At 38.6% G+C, this 22,715-nt stretch overlaps 1 protein-coding gene across 5 annotated transcripts in view; it reads left to right on the plus strand.

Annotated features, from left to right (window-relative positions):
• Nucleotides 1-22,715, plus strand: part of TTC39A (tetratricopeptide repeat domain 39A) — a 59,257-nt gene that overhangs the window by 20,460 nt on the left and 16,082 nt on the right. For 4 of the 5 annotated variants that reach the window (XR_009154550.1, XM_058178024.1, XM_058178026.1 and 1 more), the window contains 10 exons: nt 1,083-1,214; nt 2,661-2,737; nt 4,904-4,971; nt 6,512-6,576; nt 8,755-8,854; nt 9,928-9,993; nt 14,504-14,612; nt 19,157-19,224; nt 19,325-19,384; nt 22,050-22,211. Coding sequence is in view for 4 of the 5 variants with exons in the window: in XM_058178024.1 (XP_058034007.1) it covers nt 1,083-1,214; nt 2,661-2,737; nt 4,904-4,971; nt 6,512-6,576; nt 8,755-8,854; nt 9,928-9,993; nt 14,504-14,612; nt 19,157-19,224; nt 19,325-19,384; nt 22,050-22,211 (907 nt within the window). In the remaining variant the exon portion in view is untranslated. Of the gene's footprint in view, nt 1-1,082; nt 1,215-2,660; nt 2,738-4,903; nt 4,972-6,511; nt 6,577-8,754; nt 8,855-9,927; nt 9,994-10,581; nt 10,626-14,503; nt 14,613-19,156; nt 19,225-19,324; nt 19,385-22,049; nt 22,212-22,715 lie in introns of those variants that run through there. The other variant, XM_058178027.1, reaches the window with a different exon arrangement.

Consider the following 22,715-nt stretch of genomic DNA (forward strand, 5'->3'; position numbering starts at 1 on the left):
TTTACCCTATTGGTATCTATGTTAAATAGAACATTGCAGAATGCAAGAACACTAATCTCACTGCTACTTCAAATTAAGGAATGATACATGAAAGAACTGGAGCAACTCTTTGGGGATAATAAATTACTGAATAAATTACATGAACGGCATCTTTTGGACTCTTTAAAGGATTCATAGAGGGGAAAATAGGATTAATAGAGAAGAAGAGGGAATACTTAAAATACAGAGAAGAAAATCTAGACAGGCCTCTGTATTATTGAATCTGGAGATTTGTCTTTGTAGTTATATTATTTGTGGCTAATAAAATCCAGTTTCTGGTCCTGCCGTTTCCAATTTTATCATGTAAATATCTAGATGTCCATATGAGTGCAATAATTCTTGTAAGTAATTTATCAGCAAATGAACAAACTGATCAAAGAATGATAGCCAAAAAAATACTGCAGCTATTCTTTGAGAATGCTTTAGATCAGCCATTGTGACCCAGTACAGGCAGACAAACATACAGAAATTAAGCAAATCTATTAAGCAAATCAACAGAAATTTTAAAAAGAGCATTTAAAAAATGCTTTGTAAATATTGCATGCTAAATTAAAAAGAAATATAACCAGGAAATCCTGTAGGGAAGACTAACCTTTAACAAAATGTAAACCTCATCCCCTTCATGCTTCTAATGGGAGCATAAAAATGGCATTTTGTGCCATGTTTTTAGTGAAAGTGTCTACCTTTCAGTATGTTTTTGCAGGATGAAAAGAAATGTCTGTTTTGTTTCCAAGCATATTATTAGAAATAAAATGAAAGAAAGGCACAAACTATTCTTTAGGCATCAGGTTCATGTGGAAAACCGTATCTGTAATATTTTGTTAGCCTTTCTTCCTCTACGTCTATGATATCTCAACACTGTATCCTAAAATAAATAGATGTGATTCCCAGTATGAAATTTAATTTATAAAATAGGATAGATTTTACAGTTTTAGATAGCACTGCCTTTAATGCTCCTGTAGTTTCTTTAAAGACAAGTTTCTTTCTTTTCTTGTGCTACTTTTGGGCCTTGTGTACATATTTCTCTAACTTCTCTCCTATAGAAAAAAGGATAGCATGTATCATGCTCTGACTTATGCTACCATTTTGGAAATTCAGGCCATGATGACCTTTGACTCCAGGGACATATTGAATGCTGGAAATACAATGGAAGAAGCTCAAGTTATATGTCAGAAGTAAGCACATAAAATGCAATAATTATACTAGTACATAAGATGCTATTTTTTTCCTTCTGTTTAGTCATGTCCAATGAAGACTGCCTGGACAAGTCCCTGAAGTTCTCTTGGCAAAGTTTTTCAGAAGTGGTTGCCATTGCCTTCTTCCTAGGGCCAAGAATAAGTGACTGGCCAAGGTAACCCAGCTGAGTTTCTGCCCAAGGTGGGACTAGGATTCACTGTTTCCCAGTTTCTAGTTTAGTGCCTTAATCACTATAATCACAAGCTGGCTCTCTAAGATGCTATTAAAGGTAAAGGTTCCCCCGCACATGCGTGCTAGTCATTTCCGGCTCTAGGGTGGTGCTCATCTCCGTTTCTAAGCTGAAGAGCCAGCACTGTCTGAAGACATCTCTATGGTCCTGTGGCTGGCATGACTAAACACCAAAGGCGCATAGAGCACTGTTACCTTCCCACCAAAATGGTCCCTATTTTTCTACTTGCATTTTTTACGTGCTTTTGAACTGCTAGGTTGGCAGTAGCTGGGACAAGTAACTGGAGCTCACTCCATTACGGGGCACTAGGGATTCGAACCGCTGAACTGCTGACCTTCTGATCGACAAGCTCAGCATCTTAGCCACTGAGCCACTGTGTCCCTTACAATAGTGTTAATTGGAAACATATTTTAAAAGCCCAATATTCTTTTTTAGGAGCCTGCATATATACACGCTATTCTCTTTCACATAAATCTTATTATGCAAATTACAGGAAAGAGTTAGAAAATGATTAGCAAATAAAATCAAAGACATCAGGCAAGGAAGACAAGAAGGAAATATATGGTGGATCCATAAAGGTTGATCTCTACTCTCCATCATAGCTTTGTAATATTTTCACATTTTGCTTTTTTTTAATAAAAAAAGAAGAATTAGACTGGCTTGACAACTGTCATGATGTGTGACCATAATAGGCAGCTTTCATTACAGTCATAAATTGAGGACTTCCTATAAAAGGTATGAAACTTACAAAGTGAAGAAAAGTAGCAAGACTATTGAAGAGTATCTTTCAAAAGTATTGAAGAAAAAGACAGGTGATGTTTTGACTTCAGAATAAACTTCTATGTGCTTTTATTAAATACTAAATTTCAATGAATTAAATGAGATTTACCTTTAAATATATATAGTATTAACCTATGAGATTCATTTTCTCTACAGGAGAAGGGATTACAGATCTGCTATGCTCAGTATTTTAAACTAGGGTTCCTGTTAGCACTAGTCATCATGTCCTATAGTTGTCAGGAATTATCGATTCAATCAATTTGGAAAATATATTTCAGTTTTGAGAAAAATCAGAAATTCATAAATCCAATATTATGCATTCCAGAATGTGTATCAATTATATTTCTGAATTATTTGCTTAACTACAGTATTGTAAGTATACTTTAAATCTTCAGCCTCTATAATTTTTCTTTAGGTTTCGGAAAAAGTCTTCTGTAGCAGACTCTTTCAACAATTTAGTGTGCAAACAGAATCTTGAACAATTAACTGAAGGTAAACAAGCAGTACTCTGTTATATTACAGGTAGTCCTCCACTTACAACAATTAATTTAGTGACTGTTCAAAGTTACAATGGTACTAAAAAAAGTGACCTATGACCATTTTTAACACTTACAACCATTATAGCATCCCCAAAGTCACGTGAATCAAATTTGGATGCTTGGCAACTATATCATATTTATGATGGTTATAGTGTCCCAGGGTCATGTGATCCCCTTTTGTGACTTTCTGATGAGCAAAGTCAATGGGGAAACCAGATTCACTTAACAACCGTGTTAATAATTTAACAACTGCAGCGATTCACTTAACAAATGTGGCAGGAAAAGTCATAAAATAGGGCAATACTCATTTAACAAATTTGTCATTAAATTTTGGGCTCAATTTTGGTTGTACGTTGACCATCTGTATTCTGTTGATATAACTGATGAATTACTGTAAGCTTCAGATGTTGCATTATATGTCTAAGTTTGGGAAACAGTTCCATATCTTATTATTGTATATGTGGGTGATAAGACTTTGCTGTGGGGAAAATTTGCTTAAATTATAATCCACATGGTCCTTGATGAAAACAGAATATTGTAGTCCATTAAGCCCAAACAGATATTTGGATGTCAGAGAATATAGTTACATATATACATTCTTCTTAAAAACCTTTAGTGTTGGAGTTGTGGGTACTCCAGCACTGGAGGTTTTTAAGAAGACATTGGACAACCATTTCTCTGAAATGGTATATAATTTCCAGGCTGAGCAAGGGATTGGACTAGAAGACCTCCAAGGTCCCTTCCTGCATTATTCCCTTCCCCCTTATTCTGTTATTCTGTTAAGACTGCAGGATCTAATCTGGATGGGTCATTAGAACCAGAGATTTAATCTTCCAAGCTTTCAGATTTGTGCTAGAGCCCATCCTCTGGGAACTTCTCTCTAACTGAATAAAATGCTTTGACCTATTCTATGCATAGTATTTATGTGGTGCCTGGTTGTGTGTGTCGTTTGTTGATTGGGGTGTTGATGGCTGATTATTAAGTCATTGACTGTTGTTTCCTTGTGCTGCCAAGTTCTCAGCTCCTAAATACCTAATAAGCTGGTGGTAAATTAGCACTCCTGTTGACTGACAGAGGGCTCCATTATCCAGGCTTCAATCATTTCCCTGGCTACCTTTGTATTTGCTTGGCCAACAATCATAGTAACTGTGAAATTAAATGTATGTCCTTATTCATTGCATAAACAAGCTACCAATGAGTTTGGCTCTGACTGCTCACTTGTGTTCTTGCAATCTGGTGGGCTCCAGCATGAGTCTGAAAGCTTAGTAGACTAAACTTCTGGATCCTGCAATATTTTCCTGGGACACATATATTTGCCTTCATTCTGTTAAGACTGGATATAAGAGGCATCTCTAAAGAGAAACATTTAGATACAGGGAAAAAAGATTGAGCAATTCTTAATCTGTATGTATTCTTTTGGCTACTGATCTTTCACCTGCCCACAGCATCTGCCTGCTCTCCATAGTGCATGTCTGCAGCATGCACCCACTCAACCCATAGATCTTGCCCCCAACTCTCATTCACTAGTCTGCTTGCTATGAGGTTCTCACTTAACGACCCACACAGTACTGGGGTTATGATGGCAACTGGGACTGCTGGGATTTCTGTCACTAACAATGTGGTCATAGAATGTTGCACATTATCACCACATCATTTAACAAAGGGAATTCTGGTCCCAATTATACCTGAGGACTATGCATTTACCCCAAAGAATTGCTAGGTAAGAAAAGAATGGGAGTTTAGTGTAGAATGCCTGCTTTGCATGTTGTCTTGGTGAAATATAGTAGGTTTTGCTTGCACAAAAATGGATTAGTTGTGTAAGGCAGTTCTGAAGTATGTGAGACGCACAAGGCAAACAAAATAAAAGTACTTTTTTTAATAAAAAGAAAGAAGAGCTGTTAGTAGGCAGCCCTCAGGCCGACTGATCCAGGGATGCGGCAACAATTTTATCTTCATATCACTTGCTTGATTCTGAAGAAGAGACTCTTAGCATTTTAAGTGGCAATAGGTGATCCTTCAGTTTCTTGCTTGAAAAAAACTTTTTTTACAACATTGATAATAATCACATTATATCGAGAAACTTCAAAACATTTCTTTCTTTCTTTTTTAATTTTTCTAGAAGAAATCCATGCAGAAATTTGTTATGCTGAATGCGTGCTTCAGAGAGCAGCTCTTACATTCCTCCAGGTAAGGATGTTGTTTCAGGATCCAGCATTGTGAAGGCAGTCAGGGGAATGTGAGAGTGGCAAGAGATGCAATGATCTATGAGTTTTTGTTTTAAATACTTTAAATACATCGCTTATGTTCTTTATAACATTTTATATGCAACTAATGCATACTTATTAAGTGAATTTCATGTTTTAATTTATAAGCTTCATAAGTTTAAAAAATTGGCATTTGTTCATTTCAAGGAAAACTGTCCGGGCTAGTGGGGTTTTTTTTTCTCCTTGTGATGCCTCCCTCCCTGTCAAGGTATACAGCACAATTACCCATTCTGCTGCTGCACAGTTTGCCTCTTTGTTCAAATATCCTCTTTCTTGGCATCTCTTTTATTTGCAGGAGATAAGGAAATGATGCTGAGGCAGTATATAGGAAAGAAGTGTATTTGAGATATAGCAATAGCAATAGCAGTTAGACTTATATACTGCTTCATAGTGCTTTTACAGCCCTCTCTAAGCGTGCTTACAGCATATTGCCCCCAACAATCTGGGTCCTCATTTTACCCACCTCGGAAGGATGGAAGACTGAGTCAACCTTGAGCCTGGTGAGATTCAATCTGCAACCGGTGATCAGCAGAAATAGCCTGCAGTACTGCACTCTAACCACTGTGCCACCGCAGCTCTTATATAAGAGGGAAAGAGGGAAGACCATTATTGTTTTTGTAGGTTTGGGGGGAAATTAAATAATAACTTTAGCTGAAAAGGAAATAGACCACAAAAAGTTGGATGCAGAAAGGGGTGTGTGTGTGTGTGTGTGTGAGAGAGAGAGAGAGAGGGAGGGAGGGAGAGAGGGAGGGAAGGAGTGGGGGAGAATGTTGCAGGTTTAAAACCCATGAATAAGTTAAAGTTCTAGATTTTTGCAGGTGAACTAGCAACTCGTATTAATAAATGATATTTCTGAGCTTACTATAAAGCCCATAAACAAGGTCAGCATAATTTCTCCCATATAGTCTAAAATAATAACTGTAAGCTCCAAGGATATTTGGTTTTCAAAGTTAAGTATTTCATTTTTTTTTTTAATTTATCACCGTCAATGCTGGGAAAATTCGATCTGAAGTGCATTTAGTGTGCATTTAGTGTGCATTACAATCTTATGCGCATTATGAGAATAAAGCCTATTGAATGGTATCATTTTATAGTTATGTTCTTACTCTATAGTTTAAATTTAGTAGGGGAATTTGCTGAATTTGCTGATATTAGAGGGCCTGTTTATGTGTGTGGTTTTGATAATAACTTTTTTGAATGAATTGAGTATTTTCTTAGTATATTTTAGCAAGGAACAATTCAACTTCCTGTTATTATATCAGATTTATCAAAAATGAGATTGGTAACTCTCATAGTGTGCTTTCAAAATAGCTAAATAGTGGGGAAATTTCTTTATTAAACTTAGAGTGAGTTTTAGCAATTTGCCAATTAATTGTCTCAGAATTAGTCATTGTCTAATTCTAAAGCAAGAGTATTTAATTGACTAATAAACTGAAATAGACAATATATTCTATTTTTCTTAGGATGAAAGCATAATTAGCTTTGTGAAAGGCAGCATCAAAATAAGAAATAGTTATCAAATATACAGGTATGTAGTTTTTGAAATTATTCGATAATTGATATTTTTGCAGTGACAAGCAATATTACTCTAAATATTTCTGAAAAGCAAATGTTTTTACTCATCACCTAGTCCTTTAAGGTAGAGAAGATCAAGAAACGTATTTCTCAGGAAGACCAGAACAATACTTCTTGCAAGTTTGATTGTGTTACTCCTCCCTTCTCTCATATTCTCCAATTAGTCAGGGAGGGGTGGTCCTGAGACTCTTCTTAATAGTAGAGGTAGTCCTTGACTTATGACCACATTTGGGACCAGAATTTCAGTTGTTAATTGATTTGGGCGTTAAGTGAATCATCACGTGACGGGATCTGATTTTGCAACCATGTTTACCATGGTTGTTAAGGGAATCATACTGTGTTTAAGTGAACCTATCTGCCCCAATTTACTTTGCTTTTTGGATGCTGTCTGCAAAGGTTGCAAATTATGCTGACATGACCCTAAGATATTGCAACTGTTGTAAATGCAAGCTGGTTGCCAAGCACCTAAATTGAGATTATGTGACTGCAGGAGTGATGTGACAGTCATAACTTTACGGATGGGTTACGGTGGCTGTTTTAATTTTGAGCTGATATTAAATGAATGATCATAAGTTGAGGACTATCTGTGCTGTTAATTTATTTGAATTTTTTTTTATTTAATGTACAATATTTTATGTACGCCGAGAGTATATGCACCAAGACAAATTCCTTGGTGCATACACTTGGCCAATAAAGAATTCTATTCTATTCTATTTTATACTAGAATTCTCACTAGACTTACAACACTTAATAAATACTGTAAAACAATTTGAAATATATAGCAATAAAAGAACAGATTTTAAAGTAGAAAAAGTTGATGCAATCAAAATCACATCAAATTATTGCAAAGTCATTGCTTCTTCTCCTTCACATTGATAAACTAGTTAGATCCTTCAGATCAAGACCTTTTCAACCTCTGTGACTTCTTTCTAAATGTTCAGTATTGGAAAGAGCAACTACATAGACTAGTGGTCGAAACGATCATTGGAACTTCTGTTTTCAAGTTTGGAGTTAATTGTGTCTTCAGCCTTGAAGGGAAATCTGGGAGGCCTCCTGTCTTAGGGGGCATAAGGTTACAAAATATTTTAAGACTTCGAAGCCCTTTTCCCATCTCTGTGAAAGGAATTTTCATATTGTGGAGCTCTTACCAAGAAGGTCCAAATGTGTATTTTGCTTGTTTACAAATAACATCAGGTTTTTCTCTTGTATCTGAAGTGGTGGGATTCAATTTTTTTTACTACCCGTTCTATGGGCGTGGCTTGGTGGGCACGGCATGGCTTGGTGGGCATGGCTTGGTGGGCCTGGTAGGGGAAGGATACTGTAAAATCTCCATTCCCTCTCGATCAGCTGGGACTGTGGAGGCAGAGAATAGATGGGGGTAGGGCCAGTCAGAAGTGGTATTTACTGGTTCTCCGAACTACTCAAAATTTCCACTGCTGGTTCTCCAGAACTGGTCAGAGCCTGCTGAGTACCACCTCTCTGTGTGTGGGCTAGTAAGTATCTCTTAAGTTTGGTTAGTTCACCAAATTGCTACAGGAAGTTTTCTCATTCACAAAATTGTAGCATGACATCTATTCACTATAGCAATAGCACTTAGACTTATATACTGCTTCATAGTGCTTTTACAGCCCTCTCTAAGCGTATTACAGAGTCATCATATTGTCCTCAACAATCTGCGTCCTCATTTTACCCACCTCAGAAGAATGGAAGGCTGAGTCAACCTTCAGCTGGTGAGATTTGAACTGCCGAACTACAGCTACCAGTCAAAGTAGCCTACTGCACTTCTAAGTAATGCATTGGCCTATAGTTGTTGTCACTGTTATTTCTATAGAATGGAGATCCTGTGGAAATGAAAAACATACTAGAGGCTGACACTTGATTTTTGAAGCATCCTAGCTTGCAATTCATGTTAAAATTGAAATATTCCATTCACTTTCTAAAAATCAGATGAACCAAGAAACCAGGAAAGTGCCAAGGAAGATGTCTGCTTATTGGTGGAACATGCACCATGTTTGAGACCCAAAATTAATTTTTACTAGGGATCCTTAATAATTGCTCTATGTAAAAAAGTTGTATGATTGCTTTTATTTTTATACTTATTTGTTTATAATGAGATATTTTGTTTTGCTAGGGTACTTGAGAATCTAATACAGTCTCCCAGTTATGTTAAAGGAGAAAATCATCCCCATTTTGAAGTCGGTGTAAAGTTGGGAGTTGGAGCATTTAATCTGGTATGTATTGAATTTCTAATACATTTTTAAATTGAATTATTTTAACTTTGCACCAATTATTCTGATATTACTATTATGCAGAACACCAGCAAATAGTCCTTCATGATGTAATTTAGGGCAATGGCTCTTTCATATGAAGGCCTTATATTGGAATTGTCTCATCACAGATATGTAACACATGTCAAAATTATATCAGATGGATATAAATACTCCCTGCATTAAAGAATATACACAACTGAACAAGTTCTCTGCTAGAACTCCTTAGTTATCTTAGATCTAAATAAATATTTTTTATTAAAAGGCTTGAAGAAAAATAATACCTCTGTGAGGAAATTATTTTCCTGGTATTTTATTTTAAAGCTCTTTATGAAGTATTTTACAGTACAGCTATTCCCAGGATAACTTTGTTATATTGTTATATACCTAGTAAGGGGACTGCTTTATTAACCAGTACTTGTGATCAGCCGTGGGTTTCACATATTCTTACCACTTGACTTAATGACTGGTCAGGGACCTTTTGAAGTTATAATGGATCCCCCCAAAGCTGTCCCAGTTTTGAAGTTCTGATGTTAGCTCCCCTCCCCCAACAGTCGTATGTCAAACTTTGGGGCTCAGCAACCAACCCATATTTATAGCTGTTTGTAGTGTCCTGTAGTCACATGACTGTGATTTAGTTTTTTGCCGTAAACTGTCATTTACCTCCAGTTTCTGGCAAAACCCACCCTGAAGTTAAATTTGGTTCACTTAATGACTGCAACATTTGCTTAACAACTGCAGTGTTCATTTCACGACCACTACAAAAAGTTATAAAATCACAGGGTGACCTGGTTTACAGATGTGCCACTTACAACTGTAATTATGGGACTCAGCTATGATTGTTAGTCAAGCTCTACTTGTGCTGTATTTAAGAATAATAAAAGAATAAGAAGATGAAACAGCCTCAGAAAGGCCGTTTTAATGGGTATGGACTGCAATGTAATGGAAAGACTAAGTATTTTTATTAATGTAGAACTTCTGTAATATTTAGTGATGGCAAGCTGTTTCCTTTTTTTTCTTTCTCACTCTCGCTCCAGACTCTATCTATGTTACCAACAAGGATTGCACGATTACTGGAATTTGTTGGTTTTTCTGGAAATAAGGCAAGTGTTTAATCTACAACAATTCAGTGACAAAGAGTACAGGTTGTACTAAACTTACAACAGTTCATTCAGTGACCATTTGAAGTTACAACTGCACTAAAAAAACTGATTTAGGATCGTTTTTTACATTTACGACTGTTGCAGCATCCCCATGGTCATGCCATCAAAAGTCAAATGCTTCGCAACTGACTCATATTTGTGATGATTGCACTGTCCGGTGTCATGTGATCATCTTTTGCAGCCTTCTGACAAGCAAAGTCAATGGGGAAGTCAGATTCACTTAACAGCCGTGTTGCTAACTTAACATTTACAAGGATTCACTTAAAAACTGTGGCAAGATAGGGCATAAAATGGGACAAACCTCACTTAACAACTGCCTCTCTTAGGAACAGGAATGTTAGGCTCAATTGTGGTTGTAAGTTGAGGACTATCTGTACTCCATTTATTATTGTTTATAAGAGTTAGATGCGACACATAACTGTATTTGTTACTGCTTACATTTTACAGATGCAAATGGTAGGTCTCTCTTGCATGCAACTTCCCATGGATTTTAATGCTTGCTCTGTGGATGTGCATATCAAAGGATGGGGCCACACGATGCTTGAGGCAAAAGGAGTGCCATGTTTTTTTAGGTCAGTGGTGGGATAAATACATAATGTACCGTATGCAAAGCTGCTATAATTCCAGTTCTATTCCCTCCAAAAGCCTGTCATAAATTGAATACATTTAATAATATTTAGCTTTGCTAAATGGCTATCGTCTAACAGCCCCCAACCTTTCCAGTTCTGCAGGCTGGCAGCGGCGGCAATGGTGGTGGGGCGGGGAGAGAAGATGGTTTCATGCTTCCTGCTTCTTGTGCAAATGAAGTTTCACACGCTAGTACATTTGCCCACCACTTGCACAGCCTGATTCCCAATAGGCCATGGACCGGTCCAGGCCACGGACTGGGGATTGGGGACCCCTGATATAGACTATACTTATTTTACAGATGAGAAACTGTTGTAGAAAGGAAAAGAGAGATGTATCCAAATAACTCAACAAACCCTAACAGGAAATTGAATTTTATACTCCTTAATCCAAGTTTGCATTAGCTGTCTGGGATACTTACGGTACCCAAACACGTAATTAATTAACATAAGAATTGCAAATCCTTGTTTTAGAAGAGGAAAATTCTACTTATGATGAAAGGAGGAGGTGAATTTTTGGAATGATAGTGAAAAAAACTCTATAAATACTGAGCAAGTGAATTCTCAAGGTTCATCAGTTTGCTAATCTATTATTTAAATAGGCTTAATTTTGCTTTTTACTTAAGAAAACCACTAAGTATCAGTTCTTCTGACACAATAAATTCCTAATTCTGTAATTATTCTGTGGCATTCCAGTATTTCCTGTGCTTTCTTCCCATCTATCTTCGGATTTTATTCATGGTGGATTCTTACATGGAGAGATGTAGGGATATTTTAAAAGTTAACCTAACCAATATGCATTGACAAAACACTATTTAAACATTAAAGTTATTATTAAAAATAGCTTATATTATCCTGCCGAATTAATTATTGACTTTGCCTGGTAAATTGATATGAATTATCTCTTCAGTTCTTCTGGATTGTTCTAACTTTGAGTTTTGCTGCTTTGAGGAACAATTTTTAAGGGTTTTGTTGTTATTATGTTTTTGGTTCTAGTTTGCTTAAATTATCATTTTTTTAAAATGCTAAAATAACATTGATAACAAAAAAAATTGTAGTTAAGCCCCCTTCTAAAGAAATCAAGCCTGACTCTAGAGCCTTTCATCATTAATCTCCTGCCAGAAAAAATAAGCCAATAAAATAAGCATTTGCTACAACAGTTTATGTGTAAACATTATGGGACATCGATTCCATAAATGTTATGGATCATGATCATAATTTTTTTACAGCTACATGCCTACAGTAAAAAGATAGCATGATTTAGATTGTGTGCAAACACTACTTTGTTTATATGGTATTTCACAAAAGAGATGACTATATTATATCATCAACATTTAGGGCAACTTACAATGGTTGGTTATTTCCTCTCAGGCTAGCTGTGTAAATCATCTAATTACCTGATGCAGGTTTGATATACTGAGAGGTACTAATCTTTTGGTTTCCTTGCAGTAGAACAGACAAGGCAAGCTAAGATGTGATTAGATAAGATTTGATTGTTATAAGATGCACGGTCACTCATGCTCTCGTTACCTCTCGCTTGGACTATTGCAATGCTCTCTACATGGGGCTCCCCTTAAAGAGCACCCGGAGACTCCAGTTAGTCCAGAATGCGGCTGCACGGGTTATTGAGGGAGCAGTTCGGAGCTCCATGTAACACCTATCCTGCGCAGACTACACTGGCTACCTGTTGTCTTCCGGGTGCGCTTCAAGGTATTGGTTACTACCTTTAAAGCACTCCATGGCTTAGGACCGGGATACTTACGGGACCGTCTACTGCCGTCTTCTATCTCCCAACGACTGGTGCGTTCTCACAGAGAGGGACTCCTTAGGGTGCCGTCAGCCAAACAATGTCGACTGGCGGCCCCCAGGGGGAGGGCCTTCTCTGTGGGGGCTCCTACCCTGTGGAACGAACTTCCCCCTGGACTTCGGCAACTATCTGACCTTAGGACCTTTCGCCGCGAACTTAAAACCTATTTATTCTGCCTTGCTGGACTGGCTTGATTTTTAAAATTGCATGGCACCTTCCCCGGCACCTGGAGGAAGCTGTCTATCTAGACCCGTTCCAGTCCAGCTTCCGACCCGGTTATAGCACGGAGACGGCTTTGGTCGCGTTGGTGGATGACCTCTGGAGGGCCAGGGACAGGGGTTGTTCCTCTGCCTTGGTCCTATTAGATCTCTCAGCGGCTTTCGATACCATCGACCGGTTATAGCACGGAGACGGCTTTGGTCGCGTTGATGGATGACCTCTGGAGGGACAGGGACAGGGGTTGTTCCTCTGCCTTGGTCCTATTAGATCTCTCAGTGGCTTTCGATACCATCGACCATGGTATCCTGCTGTGCCAGTTGGAGGGATTGGGAGTTGGGGGCACCGTTTATCGGTGGTTCTCCTCCTATCTCTCTGACCGGTCGCAGATGGTGTTGACAGGGGGGCAGAGGTCGTCCTCGAGGCGCCTCACTTGTGGGGTGCCTCAGGGGTCGATTCTCTCGCCTACCCTGTTCAACATCTATATGAAACCGCTGGGTGAGGTCATCAGTGGGTTCGGGGTGAGTTATCATCTGTACGCTGATGATACTCAGCTGTACTTTTCCACCCCGGACCACCCCAACGAAGCGGTCGAAGTGCTGTCCCGGTGCCTGGAAGCTGTACGGGTCTGGATGGGGAGAAACAGACTCAAGCTCAACCCCTCCAAGACAGAGTGGCTGTGGATGCAGCTGACTGTTGGGGGCGAGTTAGTGGCCCCAAAGGAGGTGGTTCGCAACTTGGGCGTCCTCCTGGATGGACGGCTGTCTTTTGATGAACACCTGGCGGCCGTCTCCAGGAGGGCCTTTTACCAAGTTCGCTTGGTTCGCCAGTTGCGTCCCTTCCTTGACCGGGATGCCTTATGCACGGTCACTCACGCTCTGGTTACGTCTAGGCTGGATTATTGCAATGCTCTCTACATGGGGCTGCCCTTGAGGTGCACCCAGAGGCTGCAGTTAGTCCAGAATGCGGCTGCGCGAGTAGTAACGGGAGCCGCTCGTGGCTCCCATGTGACATCGCTGCTCCGTAGTCTGCACTGGCTTCCTGTGGTCTTTCAGGTGCGCTTCAAGATTTTGGTTACATCTTTAAAGCGCTCCATGGCTTAGGACCCGGGTACTTACGAGACCGCCTGCTGTTACCTTTTGCCTCCCACCGACCCGTACGCTCTCACAGAGAGGGTCTCCTCAGGGTGCCGTCCGCCAAATAGTGTCGGCTGGCGGCCCCCAGGAGTAGGGCCTTCTCTGTGGGGGCAGTGATGCTCTGGAATGAACTTCCCCCTGGCCTGCGTCAAGTGCCTGATCTTCGGACCTTCCATCGTGAGCTCAAAACATATTTATTCATTAAAGCGGGACTGGCATAATTAGCGATGAATTTTAATTGGGTTTTCTTAATATTTTAAAATTTTAAATCTAAATTTTTAATTATCAGCCTTTATAATTTGCTTTTTTAAATGTTGTTTTAACTGTATATATTTTGTTTTATTTTGGCTGTACACCGCCCTGAGTCCTTCGGGAGAAGGGCGGTATAAAAATTTAATAAATAAATAAATAAAAATAAATAATTTGATTTTATGGGTTTTAAATTTTTGTCAATTTTATAGGGTGTTATTGTATTTTAAATTTGGCCATTTGAATAAGTTTTTTAAGGGTTGTTCTTAATATTGTATGTATTGTTCCTTTTGTATTTTATTTTGGCCGTTCACCACCCTGAGTCCTTCGGGAGAATACAATACAAATTAAAATATTTATTTATTTATTATTTATTTATTAATTTGTAACCCTTTATCTATCTGTCTGTATTACAGAAATATGGCTTGCAGCAACTTCAAGAAGGAGCATCAATGTGTGGCTTTAGATCTGTGCTGTGTACTCTGCTACTGTTGTGCTATCATACCTTCCTGACCTTTGTGCTAGGTAGGATTTCCCTTTTTCTCTAAAACTGACTTTTTAAAATAATCCAAAATAGGAAAGATTCAGATTCACGGCACACTTTAACTATTTTAATGAATTAACTATTTGAAAATAATTCTGAATTCTTCAGGTGTGGTTGGTTGGTCCTTCACAATGTCCTTACCTTCAGGAAGCCATTTTTAAATGGGTGTGGCTTATTCATCAAATTCATCAAATTTGTATAACTGTGCTGAAATTATTTTAAGCGTGAAATATTGTTAGAATTAAAGAATAGTAAATACAGATAGTCCTTATAACAGTACATTTAGTGACCATTTGAAGTTACAGTGGCATTGGAAAAAAGTGATTTATAATCATTTTTTGCACATACCACCATTGCAGCATCCCCATGGTCACCTGATCAAAATTTAGATGCTTGGCAACTGATTCGTATTTATGACGGTTGCAGTGTCCCGGGGTCACACCTGACAAACTAAGTCAGTGGGGAAGCCAGATTCATTTAACCGTGTTACTAACTTAACAAGTGCAGTGATTCACTTAACAGCTGTGGCAAGAAAGGATGTAAAATGAGGCAAAACTCATGTAACAAATGTCTCGCTTAGCAACAGAAATGTTGGGCTCAATTGTGGTCATAAGTCAAGAACTACCTGTACGCTACAATGGAACTCGGTATCTTCTGCCCAGCCACAGCCACATTATATGACCTTGTGTGAGAGAGTATATCAAATATCTAGACTGATGGCTGACATAAAATGTGTCAAATAACCTTTTAATAGTGGTTCTGGAAAAGCAATTTTTTGCCTGGTGTCTTGCAGTGAATCTTCCATTGTTTAAAGCAGGGGTCTCCAACCTCGGCAACTTTAAGACTTGTGGACTTCAACTCCCAGAGTTCCTCAGCCAGCAAAGCTTAAAGTATTTGTATGTATGCATATGTGTGTAATAGAGGCCATGTCAGTTGTTGCTAAAGAGAAAAAGAACAAAAGCAAGATTTTCCCTATTTTCCTAGGATTCCTTTTCAATTTATGTCTGCTTCTAATTCTGTCAGACCAACTATTATGCTCATAATTGTTACAAGCAAAAAAGATCTTCTCATATAATTTTTTTAAGTTGTGATTTAACAACTGTTCCGATCATTGAACTTGTGTAACAAAGCCTCTTTAGGGAGTAGGCCTTGCAGAATCGAGCGACCAGTTGGAGTGGGGATGGAGGGTTTTTTTGCTCATAGTTTCAGTTTTGTTGAATTCCCATCAAAATGAAGCTCAGATTTTTTTGCCGGTTATCACCTATAAAGTCCTGTATGGCACAGGACCAGGTTACTAGTCGGATCCCTTACCTCCCATTGTCTCTGCTCTCACCTATCAGTTCTGATTAAGTGTACATGTTCAAAGTCTCTTCTGTGAAGCGTTGTAATTTAATGGGAGCCAGGAGATGTGCCTTCTCCATTGTGGCATCTGTATTCTAGAACTTAGTTGGCCTTTTGGAAAACCTTTAAAATCTGGTTCTTCCCTCTGGCTGGGATGAGGACATTAGGTAAGTCTAACTTACAGGTAGTCCTCAGTTTACAACTGTAATTGAAACTGATATGACTGTTGCTAAGTGAAACGATCATTAATAATAATAATAATAATAATAATAATAATAATAATAATAATAATAATAATAATAATAATGTTTTAATTTGTATACCGCCCTTCTCCCGAAGGACTCAGGGCGGTGAACAGGCAGATAAAATACAAACATACACAATAATTAAAACAACCCTTAAAAAACTGATTTAAGCTTGCCCGAAAATTTAAAATAACAATACACCCCATAAAATTACCAAAATTTAAAAACCCATCAAATTCAATTAAAATTTAAAGGTAAAATCAAGCTAGTCCAGCCATACGAAATAAATAGGTTTTAAGTTCGCGGCGAAAGGTCCTAAGGTCAGGTAGTTGTCGAAGCCCGAGGGGAAGTTCGTTCCACAGGGTCGGAGCCCCCACAGAGAAGGCCCTCCCCCTTGGGGCCACCAGTCAACACTGTTTGGCTGACGGCACCCTGAGGAGTCCCTCTCTGTGGGAACGCACCGGACGATGGGAGATAGAGGCCGGCAGTAGACGGTCCCGTAGATAGCCCGGTCCTAAGCCATGGAGCGCTTTAAAGGTGGTAACCAATACCTTGAAGCGCACCCGGAAAACAACAAGTAGCCAGTGCAGTCTGCGCAGGATAGGTGTTACGTGGGAGCTCCGAACCGCTCCCTCAATAAACCGCGCAGCCGCATTCTGGACTAGCTGAAGTCTCTGGGTGCTCTTCAAGGGGAGCCCCATGTAGAGAGCATTGCAGTAGTCTAGACGAGAGGTAACGAGAGCATGAGTGACCGTGCATAGGGCATCCCGGTCCAGGAAGGGACGCAACTGGCGGATCAGGCGAACCTGATAAAAAGCTCTCCTGGAGACGGTCGCCAAATGATCTTCAAAGGACAACCGACCTTTGGAGCGCTTTAATTGTGCAGGATTTTATGACATTTTTGTGAGGTCATAAAAATGAATGACATGGTCTTTAAGCAAATCACGCAGTCATTAAGTGAATCTAGCTTCCCCCGTTGACTTTATTGCACTAGCAAAGTCAGAAATGATCCTGGGACTGCAACAATCCTAACTACATAGCCAGTTGATAAGTATCTAAATTTTAATTACATGTTCGCAGGGATGCTCTAACAGTCATAAGTGTGAAGACCAGTCTTAAGTCACCTTTTCAATGCCATCATAACTTCAGTCATTAAACAAATAGTCATAAATCAAGGACTACTTGCATCAGTGATGGGTTTCAAAAATTTTTACTACCGGTTCTGTGGGAATGGCTTGGTGGGCGTGGCAGGGGAAGGATACTGTAAAATCTCCATTTCCACCCCACTCCAGGGGAAGGATACGGCAAAATCTCCATTCTCTCCCCAATCCAGGGGAAGGTTACTGCAAAATCCCTATTTCCTCCTGATCAGCTGGGGCTTGAGAGGCAGAGAATAGATGGGGGCGGGGCCAGTCACTTTTACTACTGGTTCTCCAGAACTGGTCAGAACCTGCTGAAATCCACCTCTTACCTGCATGTGGTTTGAAATAAATAAATAAAACCAACCGCACTCAACGTGTAGTCCTCAACGGAACTACATCCACATGGAGGGAAGTATGCAGTGGAATACCCCAAGGCTCTGTTTTAGGCCCAGTACTCTTCAACATCTTCATCAATGACTTGGACGAGGGGATAGATGGGGAACTCATCAAATTTGCAGATGACACCAAGCTGGCAGGAATAGCCAACACTCCAGAAGATAGGCTCAAGTTACAGAAAGATCTTGACAGACTTGAACATTGGGCGCTATCTAACAAAATGAAATTCAACAGTGAAAAAAGTAAGGTTCTACATTTAGGCAAAAAAAACAAAATGCACCGGTACCATATATGTGGTACCTTGCTCAATAGTAGTACCTGTGAGAGGGATCTTGGAGTCCTAGTGGATAACCATTTAGATATGAGCCAGCAGTGTGCAGCAGCTGCTAAAAAAGCCAACACAGTTCTGGGCTGCATAAACAGAGGGATAGAATCAAGATCACGTGAAGTGTTAGTGCTACTTTATAATGCCTTGGTAAGGCCACACTTGGAATATTGCATCCAGTTTTGGTCGCCACGATGTAAAAAAGATGTTGAGACTCTAGAAAGAGTGCAGAGAAGAGCAACAAAGATGATTAGGGGACTGGAGGCTAAAACATATGAAGAATGGTTGCAGGAACTGGGTATGTCTAGTTTAATAAAAAGAAGGACTAGGGGAGACATGATAGCTGTGTTCCAATATCTCAGGGGTTGCCACAAAGAAGAGGGAGTCGGACTGTTCTCCAAAGCACCTGAGGGTAGAACAAGAAGCAATGGGTGGAAACTGATCAAAGAAAGAAGCAACTTAGAACTAAGGAGAAATTTCCTGACAGTTAGAACAATTAATAAGTGGAACGACTTGCCTGCAGAAGTTGTGAATGCTCCAACACTGGAAATTTTTAAGAAAATGTTGGATAACCATCTGACTGAGATGGTGTAGGGTTTCCTGCCTGGGCAGGGGGTTGGACTAGAAGGCCTCCAAGGTCCCTTCCAACTCTGTTGTTATATTATATTATATTATATTATATTATATTATATTATATTATATTATATTATATTATATTATATTATATTATATTATATTATATTATATTATATTATATTATATTATATTATATTATATTATATTATTTTATATTATATTATATTATATTATATTATATTAAAAATTTTTGTGGGTCATGGCACATTGAGTATTGTTTTAATTATTTGTTGTAACAGTTTTTTCCACTTCTGTTTTGGATTTCTTTATGTGTTTTTTTTAAATGTACTGTTAGCCATCCAGAGCTGTGAGAAACAAGTTAGGTATCTCTATAAATTGTTAAACAAATAAAAATTTACTGTTTCATTTTAATAATTCAGTCAGACTTGGGCTACCAATCTTTCTTCAGTTTATTTTACTTTTTCTTCCAATTAATCTAGGAACAGGTAAAGGAAATGTTGAAGAAGCAGAGAAACTTCTCCAACCTTACCTGATTCAATATCCAAAAGTAAGATATATCTTAAGTCGATCTACCAAATACTTTTATGCAGGACCTCATTTTTTAAAAAGTACACAAAAACTAATCTTTTCTCTTGGATTTCTTCTAGGGTGCCATATTCCTGTTTTTTGCAGGGAGAATAGAAACAATAAGAGGCAATATTGATGGAGTGAGTAATCTGCTTTTCTTTCTTTCCCATGCTATTATTTCAGTTTAAGAAAAAAATATTTATGATCACAAGAAGAAATGGAGTGTAAAGGAATTAAGGGCACTGTTAATTTTGAGCAGCTGTACATGGGGCGCCAGAGTTGGCATGCTGGCTAGTTGGGAGTCTTTTAAGGACTCTAAATGTAGAGACTGTCTCCCCAATGTACTGCGGGAGAGGACTGTGAGTTATGGGGAGAGAAAGTTAGGAATTGCTTTTTTCTCAGAGAGTCTTGATTGGATGCCTTGTGGAAGCAAACACGCTAAGAAAATAGATTTCATACAACTGGGTTGAAGAATTCAGTCCCCAAATCTTGGGAGAACAGAAACCAAGGTAAAAGAAAGTAAAATTAGCGGTGAAAATACAGATAGGTATTACACGAAGAATACAGAAAGGATTCTTTATTTATTTCGCTTGTTTCCCTGAGTTAGTAGTAATTGTGATTAAATTATTTTTTCAACTCCTTATTTTATTATTTTTATTTATTTATTTATTTTGTCGAGTACATATTAGATAATATATATAAGTATAAGCATGAATTGAATACATAAAATGAATACAATTAAAGGGAACATTAGGACAGGGATGGTAGGCACGCTGGTGCTCTTATGCACGCCCCTTATTACTTGTATTATTATAAAAGCAGAGGGCTGGGGAGAGAGACCCACCTACACTTTCTACTCAGGTAGAGATAAAAACAAATGATAGCAAGATTCTAGAAAGGGAACCGGCTACTTAGCGTGATTTTTAATGATAGAAAATCTCTAACCTGTTCCTTATCACAAATATTTACAGACACCCTTCCTTAAAAAGCAATATAGAAGTATTTACTTGGCACAAAGTCTTTTTTCCCTCCTCTATGCCAGATAAAATAGTTTTATTTGCCTAATATTTTAATTTAATCTGTTCCCTCTGTTTATGTGCTATGTAGATTTTTATCTTACCACTTTTTTTAAAAAATATTTATTTAATTTTTGTTTATTTTATATCCTTGATTAGCAACTGCGAACTTTTGCAAATCTGACAGTAATAACTGGTAGTCAAAAATAGTAAAATAATTTTGTTTTGCAAAGTTTTGACGTGACAAAATTGCATACCAGAGTGAGAATAATGCTAGTACTACTGCGTGAGAAACTTATCTAAACAAGGCAGCAGCAATCCGTGATCTTTGCAGGATCTGTCTCTCTTGGTCATGTGGTTCATGACTGAGATCATTTAACTCAGTGATAGTCAACCTGGTCCCTACCGCCCATTAGTGGGCGTTCCAGCTTTCATGGTGGGCAGTAGGGGTTTTGTCCGATACTGAAGCACTTTCCTTCATCCCAGAATAGCTCGCGCATCTCCCCCCCACACCACCCAGCTCTAACAGACAAGCAGAGCTGGTAGCCAGCGCCCCCCCAACCCCAATCCATGATGCGCGAGAGGCATGCGCAGACAATGATACACAGCACATTACTGTGGAACCGGTGGGTGGTTAAATTTTTTTACTACTAACAGAGATATAGAAGTGGGCGGTAGGTATAAAAAGCTTGACTACCCCTGATTTAACTAAACAATTATTTCACCAAAACCAATTGTGGTTGCTAAACGAGGACCACCTTTATTCTGGGAGCTGTTTTATCTCCAACTACACATACGCACTCATGATAAGTAACTGAAACATTAAAGTTCATGCATTATTAAAATGAAGCAAATAGCATTAATACATTTCTATGGAAATGGATTTGAATTAATAATATTAGGAGCAAATGGTTGATTTAAGGTTTAAGAAATACAGGTTCAAAATGCCACTTGGTTATGAAGTAATCTTAGACTAATCCCTTTCTTTCAATTTAATCTACCTTACAAAATCACAGTGAAGATAAAAGGAACATGCTGAAAAACTATGTATGTATATTACCCTGAATTGCTGGAAGCATCAGTGGAATAAATTTAAAAAGCAATCAATAAATAACACCAGGTTATAAAGGAAATGATTAATACCATGTACTTTCTTCCCACACAGTTGTATTTTATTTTCTCAGTAATAATTTCAGGACATTAGTGTTAGTTTCTTAGACTAATAAATGTTTGGAACACTTATTTTAAAGTTATCAGTCAGGACAGGGGTGAAATGCTCCTGGTTTGGACCAGATTGCCTGATCCGGTAGTGATGGCAGCGGGTGGTTCGGAGAACCAGTAGCAAAAATCCCTGCTCCCCATGCCCAGTTGAGCCATGCGATCATCAGAGGTTGTTTTTTTTTACTTTTAAAAGCATTTTTTCTTCAGCTGAAAAAATGCTTTTAAAAGTAAAAAAAAAAGCCTCTGATGATTTTGCGGATCAGCTCGGATCGTTAGACCCTTTTAAAATCATTTTATTGGCCGAAGAGGTTGTGAAAAATGCTTTTAATAGGTTCTGACAATCAGGCAAGTCAGCTGGAATCGCAGAACATTTTAAAAGCGTTTTTTACAACCTCTTTGGCCGAAGAGGTTGTAGAAAAAATGCTTTTAAAAGTTTTTTTTTTAAAGTTGGCCACGCCCACCCAGTCACATTATCATCCCGCCCACCAAGCCACATCCACAGAACCGGTAGTAACAAATTTTACATTTCACCACTGAGTCAGGATTATATTTGTTTTTGCTTTTTCAGGCCATCAAAAGGTTTGAGGAGTGTTGTGGAGCCCAGCAGCTTTGGAAGCAGTTCCATCACATGTGCTACTGGGAACTGATGTGGTGCTTCACATATAAACGGCAGTGGAAGATGGCATATTTATATGCAGATCTGCTTAGCAAAGAGAATACCTGGTCAAAGGTGAGTTAAAAACAGTGATGTGGGCAGGATTACAGATAGTCCTTGACTTAAAATCATTTGTTTAGCAACTGTTTGAAGTGCTCTGATCAAAGAAAGAAGCAACTTAGAACTAAGGAGAAATTTCCTGACAGTTAGAACAATTAATAAGTGGAACGACTTGCCTTCAGAAGTTGTGAATGCTCCAACACTGGAAGTTTTTAAGAAAATGTTGGATAACCATCTGACTGAGATGGTGTAGGGTTTCCTGCCTGGGCAGGGGGTTGGACTAGAAGGCCTCCAAGGTCCCTTCCAACTCTGATGTTATGTTATGTTATGTTAAGTGGCAGTGACATTGAAAAAAGTGATTTACAATCAGGGCTCATGTTTACAACCGTTGCAACATCCCATGGCGATCTGATCAGAATTCAGGCGCATGTATTTATGACGGTTGCAGTATCCTGGGATCATGTGATCACTATTGGCAACATTCCTAGACAGCTACCTACAAGCAGCAAAGTCAATGGG

The sequence above is a fragment of the Ahaetulla prasina genome, chromosome 3, assembly GCF_028640845.1.
Source record: "Ahaetulla prasina isolate Xishuangbanna chromosome 3, ASM2864084v1, whole genome shotgun sequence".
NCBI classification, from domain to species: domain Eukaryota; kingdom Metazoa; phylum Chordata; class Lepidosauria; order Squamata; family Colubridae; genus Ahaetulla; species Ahaetulla prasina.